Genomic DNA, 9269 nt, shown 5'->3' with positions numbered 1-9269 from the left:
CGCCAAGGAAGCTGGGGCACGAAGGTGGGTGGCGGCGGGCGGTGAGCTGCGGCTGTCCCTCTTCCAGCAGCAGCAGCGAGGAGCGGGCGCTGTGGGTGCCCATGATGGGAGCGCGTCAGCCCGGGGCTGTGCTCGTACCGATCCCCGAGGGGTTTAGGTTCTTCTGTCCGTTTTGTTTTCTGCGCTTTCTGCACAACACCCGCTGTCACCGATGGGTGCCGAGGGCGAGAAAGCTGCGGCGCCTCTGGCAGGACTCGTAGGGAGCAGGGAGCTGGGGATTTCTTGGGAGTGAGACTACTTGAGACTTCCCCTTCAAGGACCTGACTGTCTTCTTCTTTCACTAGCTGCGAGTTTCAGCCCTAACTGAAAGCGGGAGGGAAGGTCAGACTTTGAAGGCTTTTGCTGCTTGCTGCTGTCAGCCCACTCCCGCAATCCCTTCCTCAAGCTGATCTTCCCGATATCCTACAGAGCCTGATGAGATAGTGATTTTCCCCTGGAGATAGTGGGGTAGGAGGACCCAGAGTGAAAAAGTCTCTTTTTTGGTGTCCCAAGAGTTCTTTCTGCAAACCACTTGGGAAGTCTGCCCAAAGAAAAATCACCCTGCTGTGTTTACATCTTCCTGTGAGCAGGTTCTGCAATCTAGACCTGAAATCTGCTGTGTCAGCACAGGCTGGGAAAAGTCACTGTGAATCTTTTTGCAAAATTTCTGCCGGTCTCATCACTATCACTTTCTCCCCTCCTTCCCTGAGCCCCCTGCTCGCCCCAGGAGGTCATGGGACATGGGTGAGGCTGTGATACTCTCTGTGTGTCCCAGGGGTGTATATCTGAGGCTGGCACAGGTTTTGGGGCAATTATTCTGCCTGGGGCAGTGCTAGGGACCTTCAGCAAACCCAGTTTATTTCTGGTCACCTCCCCTGGTAGGTGTGTGGACAACTGCTCCCCCCTGGACCCAGCTGTGGGTGGGACTCGGTGCTGCTCCTGGCCCCAGGTCAACCCACACAACTGGTCTGAGACACCTGGGACAGGATAGGAGCACCTGTGCAGGGCATCCCTGGCATCTCTGGGGGCACGGGGACATGAGTGGAGGGCTGGGGGTGGGGGGAAGAGGTGCTGTGGGATGGCATTTGCTGGAACATGATGTGAAAGAAAGGGTCTTTACACCTTTTTTGCTCCTGGCAGGGTGATAAATGCAGGGAAGAGCCAGCACAATGAGGACCAGGCGTGCTGTGAGGTGGTGTTTGTGGAGCAGAGGCCCAGCCCGAGGGGCTGCCTGTCGTCCAGGGAAAGCAGCGGGGAGCTGGATGGGGTGAGAGCCTGGTGGTTCACAAGCAGGGACACTATAGGGAAGATGCCCAGCAGCAGGGCATCAGATGGGACACCTGGCAATGTGTGCGCACTGGGGATTCCCTTGGTTCGTGGCCCTTCTCCTCCCATACTCCATCCCCGTGTGACTACACCAGGGCTGGCCCAGGCAGGGCCGTGGCCCACATGCCCTGGTGGGCTGCAGAGGTGGCTGCTGTGCTGGCACTGTGGTGCCTCTGAGGGCACGAGGTGTCTGACACAGGGCTGGGCTCCAGCCAGGGCTCAGCTGTGTCCAGGCACCCTTGGTCAGCTGCCCACACTGCTCCTGCCTGCACTGAGACCTCTGAGACTCGTGTCACTGTCCTCAGCTGGTAGCCCCAGCTGCTCTGAATTGCCCGTGCCATCTGCTTCCTTGCAGCCTCGTTTAGCTTTCCCTCTTCTCCCTGCAGGGCAGGAAAGGTTTTTATTTCCACTACTGGGCATTGTTTGATGGCCATGCAGGCAGTGGTGCTGCTGTCATGGCATCCAAGAGGCTGCACCTGCACATCTGTGAGCAGCTCCGGGAGCTCGTGGAGATCCTGCAGGACCCCTCCCCACCTCCCATCTGCCTCCCACACGACACACAGACTGGTTCTGCAGACCCAAACCAGATGTCCAATGCAGAGGACCATGGGGAGGTCCCGAACGATGCTGCGCCACGGTTTCACCTGGAGAAAGCAGTGTCCCATGAGAGCCTGGTGATCGGTGCCATTGAGAATGCCTTCAAGCACATGGTGAGAGTCCTCTGCCTGTGGGATCATCTAGAGCATCCCCTGAGAGCCCCTCTTTGCTGTCTGTGTCTGCATCAGCTTGACCCCACTGGTAAAAGGCAGCTCTGCAGCAAGGAGGGCACTGCAGGGAGGGCTCCAAGCATGGTGGTCTCAGAGAGGGCTCTGTGATACTCTGCATTTTGAGCTTTCAGAATGCAGAGGCTTTGGGCTCGGGGCCTGTGTGGTGCAGAAGGCTCCCCTACACTTTGTCCCAGGAGGCCCAGCTGCTCCCCTCCTGTGTTGCTCTTCCCTGCCCCATTGAAGCCACATCCCTGGCTGCCCCACAAGCCCCCCAGCCACTCCGTGGCAGTGTGGGGAAAGGTGCCCTGGCTGGTCACTGCTTCCCAGCTGGAGCTGTGGTATCAGGTGCTCTCTGGGGCTGCCCCCTACCCTCTCTGTGTCCCCAGGACGAGCAGATCGAGCGGGAGCGGGCGTCCCAGCACCTGCCCGGGGGCTGCTGTGCCCTGGCTGCCATCTACCTCATGGGCAAGTTCTACGTGGCCAACGCTGGTGACAGCAGGTACAGCCCCACAGGGCAGCCCTCAGCTTTGCTCAGGGCCTGGGGACAGCCCAGGAGAGTGGGGTGGTGCTGGAGGGATGCTGGTGAGGAACTCCCAGCTCCATCCCTGTCTAGGAGAGGGTGGAGGTGGCAGAACTGGGCAGAGTCATCCCCTGCCTGCTCCATGCCCCGGGGACAGTGCGCTCTGCTGTGATCTCTGTGTTTGCCAGGTACACAGATAGGGCTGTGGAACTGCCTCCCAAAATCTGGGATGTGCTGTCTTCTTTCCTAACAACATCTCTGCTACCCAGATGGCTCTGGACACCCTGGCCCCTGCTGCTGGCACTGGCCTGGGCTGCAGGTTGGAGACTGAAAATTGCACTCACCAAAGCTTTCAAAAATGTGCAAGAAGTCATTTTAGAGTACTCTTCATACCAGTGACCTGTTTCAGGAGAAGGACACAAATCTGTGTGCAGTGGGAGCTTGGAGCCCAAGCACTTTAATTGCTGTGTGTATTTCCAGGGTGGGTTACTCTAACTGCACCTGAGTGTGCTCACAGCCCCACGCAATGGCAGAAGGGCAGGTCTACCTGACACTAAAGGTGGCACTGCAGGTGAAGCTGGTTTGAACTGCCCTGTATTTATCATTGGATCAAAGAATGGTTTGGGTAGGAAGGGACCTTAAAGCTCATCTTGTTGCACCCCCTGCCATTTCAGACACCTTCCACTAGACCAGGTTGTCCCAAGCCCTGTCTGACCTGGCCTTGAACGTTTCCAAGAATGGGGCAGCTACAGTTGCTCTGGGTATTTACTGCAGGTTATCTTGTCCTCAGCAATGTCAGACCAGCAAATACAGGCTCTGGTCAATTTTCTGAGGCTGGATGTGCTTCAAGCTCTGGGACAGAGGAGGAGATCCCTCGTTCTGGGTGCAGGTCCCCCTCCATGGCAGCAGCAGCCAGGCACCAGCCATGCAGGATGTCAGCATGCACGGAGTCCTGAGGTTGTGACTGTGCCTCTGGGGAACAGCCTGTGCTGCCTTCTCAGGCATCAGACACTGCCAGAGCTGAGCCCAGCCTGGCCCTACATCATTGGAGGAGACTCACAGCCACCAGTGTTGGAGATCCTTGGGCCCACCATGACATGCAGAAACATCTCATAATCAGACCTTTATATTTTCTTGAGACATTAAACTGTAAGAGCAGCAAGTGGCAGTGCTGGTGTGAGATGGGCACATGTACCTGTCTCCTCCTGCAGGCAATTTCTGCCCCTGCTGTGTGCAGCTCCCCTCTGAAGGGAGCCTTTGTGCTGCTCCTTTTCTAACCATATTCTGCCCTTTTATTTGGTCTGCTTCATTCCCCTCTGCCCCATGTTTCTCTCCCATTTCCCCTTCCTCCCTGCCCCTCTCCTGCACAGGAGGGAGAGATGCCATGCCCTGCCCAGGGGGAACAATGAATTCAGGAAGCAGCCCCCTCCTCAGGCTGGGAAAGGGGGGGCAGCAGAGGGGAAGGGGTTGCACCACTCCTGGGAATCAGCCCTGGAGAGCCAGGCTCAGCTCCTCAGCCAAGTCTCCTTCTCTCTAATCTCATCCTTCCATGTTTCATTGCAGGGCCATTATCATCCGTAATGGGGAAATCATTCCAATGTCCAGGGAGTTTACTCCAGAGACAGAGAGGCAGAGGCTGCAGCCTGGCCTCTTCCCAGTCCCCTGTGCTGCCTGCTGGACTGCTGCCATGGTGGGGGTCTGCAGCCGAGGGCAGCCCCATGGCTGGGACCTGCTGCTGGCACCTGTCCATCCCAGGCTGCTTCCTGGGATGGGAAGAGGCCCTGGGATGCAAGGAGCTGGCATGGGGGCATCTTGTGGCTGGCAGAGCCCTGGTTTGCTGTGTCAGAGGAGCTGCAGTGCTGCTGCTCAGTCCTACTTTCTTCCCTGTCTGCTCCCTGGAGAGTCACAGCTGATGTGTGCCAAAGGGTTTCTGTCTTTGGCCCTGAAAGCTCCCTGTCCCTCTCCTGGATGAACCCCCTGGTGCCACCCAGGGAGACTCTTTAAGGTTATAAAGACCTCTCTGAGGGCAGCACAGGGAAGGAGGAGTTTGTGTTGGAGAAGGTCTTGCTGGATGAAATTTCCTGGCTTGCAATGTACTTGGAAAAACACTGAGGCGTTTTTTCTGGAATCTATTTTTGAATGACCGAGAGGAGGGAACTGCTGTGATCAGAATCCTCCCCAGCTGGCTGCAAGGGGCAGGGCACAGCCTGGGGACAGGCTGCTCTGCCACGTGATGCTGAGGCTGTGGTCAGGGCTCCCCCAGAGTGGGCTGGGGGTCTCCATGCCTCTGCCCCCACCCCCTGCCATCGCATCTTCCCAAGGGATCTCCTCTTCTTTTCCTGCTTTTCTTTACCCTTCAGCATTTTCCAGCACTTCCTGCTCCATGAGGGCTTGGGGCTGCCCTGGGTAGGGCTCTGTGCTGCTGCTTGTCCCTTGTCACGGTCACAGCTGGGACTCTGTTTCAGAAAAGACCCATCACTCTTTTCCTGGGGTGAGTGCCATGCCCTGCACTGACCCTGGGATCCTGGGAGCTTTGCAGCTATGACTCCTTCTGGGCAAATTCCAGCTTCTCCTGGAATTCGCTGGGGTTTGATTATTGGATCCCTTTTGGAGACCTTTCTTTCCCAAAACTCTCTATGCAAAAGCTTCACCTTCTTGCTGAGTGCTGGCATGGCTGTCCTCAGCTCCAGTTTCCCCTCTGGCTTAGCACAGGTGGGTGGTTTGAAGCTGGTTTACCAGCACCCATTCAAGTGGCTCCAGAGCAGCTGAGGTTATCCCACCATGGGATGTTGTAGCCGAGGTCCCAGTGGATGGTGGATCCTGCTCTGGGCAGGGCTGGATCCACAGATCTGCTCTCCCAGCCCTGTGGCTGAGCCAACACTCACTCCTTCCTGCAGGCGCTGCTAAGGCCCGAGCTGCTGGGGAAGGAGTTCACCCACCTGGAGTTCCCCCGCAGGATCCAGCCCAAGGAGCTGGGGAAGAAGATGCTCTACAGGGACCAGAACATGAATGGCTGGTAACCCCCAACCCACCAGTGGCACTGGGGTCCTGCTGTGGTGGCTGCTCATCTCTGGCATCCCCTCCCATGGGCAGGGGGCTCTGCTGCACTGGGCACCCAGGTCCCAGGTGGTCAGAGGAGGTGCTGGAAGCTTCACCTGCTGACACCTTGTCTCTGGCTTATTTTAACCAGGGCTTACAAAAAGATAGAAGAGGATGACCTGAAGTTTCCACTTATCTTTGGGGAAGGCAAAAAGGTAAAGTACTGTGGTAGAAGCTTGGCAGGGGTTGTTTCCTGCCTGCTCTCATTGTTTTGGGGGATTTCAGCCCATTTTTGGTAGTGCTGTCATCATCAATTCTCCGCTGGGAATGGAACTGGAGATAAAGCTGCCTAAAGTTCTCTTTTGATTCCACCCTTCTCCAGGCTCGGATGATGGCCACGATTGGGGTCACGAGAGGCCTGGGAGACCATGACCTCAAGGTGTTCAGCTCCAACATCCACATCAAGCCTTTCCTGTCCTGCTTCCCAGAGGTAAGCCTGGCTGCCAGCAGCTTCCCACCCAGGGGCCCCTGCAGTGGCCAGAGCCACGTGGCAGGCCCAGATCCACGAGATACCCAGGGCAGCAGGAGCCTCCCCCGCCCCTCCGCCTCTCACCCTCGTGTCTTGCCCTGTTGCTGCCAGGTCAGGGTTTATGACCTCACGCAGTACGAGCACTGCCCTGACGATGTCCTGGTGCTGGGCACCGATGGGCTCTGGGATGTCACCAACGACAAGGAGGTGGCTGGTGTGGTGATGGAGGTGCTGACCAGCTATGAGCCCAACGACCCGTGCAGGTGAGCTGCAGGTGGGCAGGGGGCTGGGCATGCCGTGCACTCCACCACCTCCCCTTGGCCTGGCTCCTTGGAGCAGTGCTGTGGCCACACATCACTCTGGGCTCCACAGAGTGCATTGCTCCCCTGGATGTGCATATCTGAGCCTGGATCTCTCCATGGGACCCCTTCCTGCAGCTCTAGCTGCTCTGGCTTGTCCCTTCTTGCCAGGATGCTGCATCAGGGGTCTGGGGTCACTGCTGAGCCGTGCTCTGCTGTGCCTCCAGGTACACCATGGTGGCCCAGGAGCTGGTGGTGCGCTCACGGGGGGTGCTGAAGGAGCATGGCTGGCGCCTGGCCAATGACAAGCTGGGCTCTGGTGATGACATCTCTGTTTTTGTGATCCCCCTGGGTGGCCCTGGCAACTACGCGTGATGCTGAATGAGCCTGGGGCAGCTCACCTTGCCTGGATGGAGACACCATGCAGTGGGACACTGAGGCTCAGGGCCACACCTCCTCTAAGCACTTGTTTTTTGAGCCAACTGCAAGAAGAGCAAGAAACCTGGAGCCTCAGTCTGTGCTCCTGTCCAGAGCATCCCCCTCCACGTGCTTGCATCCCAGTCCCAGGTGGAGATGGAAAGGCCTTGGATAGAGTGTGAACACTGGGGTTGAGGGATGTTTTTATGCTGCTACTTTCTCAATGCTGTGAAAAATCCGAAGGCCCCTTGGCTCCTCAGCACGTCCTTTGCCTCTTGCCATGGCTGTGCTGGCTGCAGCCCTGTGTGACAGCCATGGGGCTGCTGGGGCACTCATACCTGCTGCAGTCACCCCCGGACTCCTGCCCTGGGATGCTCTGACCAGTGACCCTGAAGCTGCTGCTGGAGGTGGGAGCTGGGGCTTAGGTGGGATGTGACTGGGAGTAAAGCCCCACAGGCAGCTGGGCAGTGCTAAGCCTGGCACAAGTCCAGTTGTGGCCCCACAATGGCCATCCCAGCCTTGTGCTCCCAATTTTCACACCCCTCACACCTTCATTCTGTCAAGGACTTTGCCTCAGTCTCCAGGCTGGGAGATTGGAGCAGTGACCAAGCTCTGCCGTGCACCCAGAGCCCTGAGCAGGGATAAGCAATTGCACCAGCACTGGCTGTGCCACAGGTTCTACCCCCATCCTCTCATGCCTTGGGTCACTGCAGTGCTTCTGGAGCCAATTATTTATTAACTGCAGAGCTGAGCTGGAAAATGTCTGAACCCTTTCTTGGTGTGGGGAGCCTATGAATGTATGTGTATATTTTGGAGTGGTTCTGAGTTAGCAGCCTCACACAGAGCAGCCCTATTCAGGTCAGCTTAACAGCTTAACTGCACTGGATCTGCTTAGCCCAGGGCTGGGAACCCACAGTAAAAGCAGCTTGGTGTGACCAGGGCAGGGAAAGACAGCTCCCATGTTTTCCTTAATGGTCTCAGAACTGGTGCAGAGGGGAGCTGAGCAGTTGATCTCTGCATCAGATTTTTGCATCACACACGTCTCTAACCTGGAGCATTCATTTCCCAGACCTCTGCAGAGTCCTGAACTGTGAGGGATTGTCCCATCCTGGCCCTGTGGGGATGGGGAGAGCTGGGCCATGGTCCCTTGTTTGGGAAAGGCGCCATGGCACCATCCTGTCACTGGGTGCAGCCAGCTCTTGCCAAGTGTCACCTCTAGTGAATGTTGTTTGTGTCCTGTAACCAGTGAGATGTAAATAAACTGGGTGCACACAATGGAAAGTGAAAGTTACACACGAGATTTGAACTTGTTGGCACCCATGCTGCAGGGAGTGGTGCTGGGGCCGGGAGCCTGTCCTTGTGTAGCACTGTGTGTTTAAATAAAGATTTTGCCACTCGCAGTCCTACTTCAAAGTCTTTCTTTGCAGAGCTCCTGCAAAGACGACTTACCCAAAAGCCAATTAGCTCTGATTAATGTATGTGGCAGGCAAACAGGCAGAGCCATGTGTGCTGCTGTCCATCTGCCCCTGGCACTTCTCAGAGCCCATGCAGTGTCCATCCAGCGGGCAGCGGGAGCCACTGGTGTGCTGCCAGTGTCAGCACGGTGCTCAGGGGGACCCGGACCCCTGGGTCTGGCCGGGAGGCAGCAGAATGGCCAGTGCTGTGGGAACAGGAGCACCACACACGGAAGGGGAGGGAGAAAAGGTCAGTGGTTTTCCTGGCTGTGGGGGAGGCAGTGGGACAGGCTGACTGTCCCTCCCCGGGAGTTCATGCAGCAGCTGCTTCTGCCTCAAGGGTGGCCTGCCTGCTGGAAACATCCCCATGTCCCTCCGGGGGCCACCTGGTCCCCCTGATACTCCCTGATGCTCCCTTCACACTTGCTTGCCCAGCCCTGTTCCCCTGGCACATTCCTTTTCATGCTGGTGGCTGAGAACTGGCTCTGCTTTTCCAGGTCACTGCCCAGCTGTTGGATAAGACAAGGAGGCAGTGGCTGCTGCATTTAAAGCTTCCTCTGTGGTTCCCTTTTTTACTAAGGAAACATTTCCTTTGGAACCAACTCCTGGCCTGGGGCTTGATAAATAAAGAAAAATAGTCTGCAAGCCCTTAAAATAGCAGCGGTTTATGAGCCTGGGTCTGGGCCAGGCTCCTGGGGCTGCCTTTCCCTGGCGGAGGGACGGGAGCTGTGCCCTGCAGCTGGATGTCGGGGGGAGCAGCCGCCTGGGGTCCCTCCCGCAGCCCACCAGGGCACCGGGGTCACCCTCATGCGGGCACAGCCCCGCTCTGCCAGTGCCCTGGGACGGGACCCTGGGGACAAGGCGTGTCCCTCGGCCACC

At 57.4% G+C, this 9269-nt stretch overlaps 1 protein-coding gene across 1 annotated transcript; it reads left to right on the top strand.

Annotated features, from left to right (window-relative positions):
• The first annotated feature begins 1235 nt into the window (after positions 1-1235).
• On the top strand, positions 1236-8289 carry PPM1J (protein phosphatase, Mg2+/Mn2+ dependent 1J). The gene is made up of 9 exons (XM_031064182.1): positions 1236-1306; positions 1752-2075; positions 2519-2631; positions 4216-4309; positions 5550-5668; positions 5843-5906; positions 6074-6181; positions 6332-6483; positions 6747-8289. The coding sequence occupies exons 2-9, from the start codon at positions 1821-1823 to the stop codon at positions 6892-6894; spliced, it is 1053 nt and encodes a 350-aa protein (XP_030920042.1). The 5' UTR covers positions 1236-1306; positions 1752-1820; the 3' UTR covers positions 6895-8289.
• Positions 8290-9269: the final 980 nt, after the last annotated feature.

The sequence above is a fragment of the Geospiza fortis genome, unplaced genomic scaffold (genome assembly GCF_000277835.1).
Source record: "Geospiza fortis unplaced genomic scaffold, GeoFor_1.0 scaffold601, whole genome shotgun sequence".
NCBI classification, from domain to species: domain Eukaryota; kingdom Metazoa; phylum Chordata; class Aves; order Passeriformes; family Thraupidae; genus Geospiza; species Geospiza fortis.
This window is presented reverse-complemented; position numbering and strand designations above follow the sequence as displayed.

Bases quoted from the DNA above. Each gene is read 5' to 3' on its own strand.
- PPM1J (XM_031064182.1), top strand. From the start codon at position 1,821: ATGGCATCCAAGAGGCTGCACCTGCACATCTGTGAGCAGCTCCGGGAG. The intron at 5,907-6,073 runs GTAAAGTACTGT...ACCCTTCTCCAG, and splicing joins TCTTTGGGGAAGGCAAAAAG to GCTCGGATGATGGCCACGAT. The intron at 6,182-6,331 runs GTAAGCCTGGCT...TGTTGCTGCCAG, and splicing joins TCCTGTCCTGCTTCCCAGAG to GTCAGGGTTTATGACCTCAC.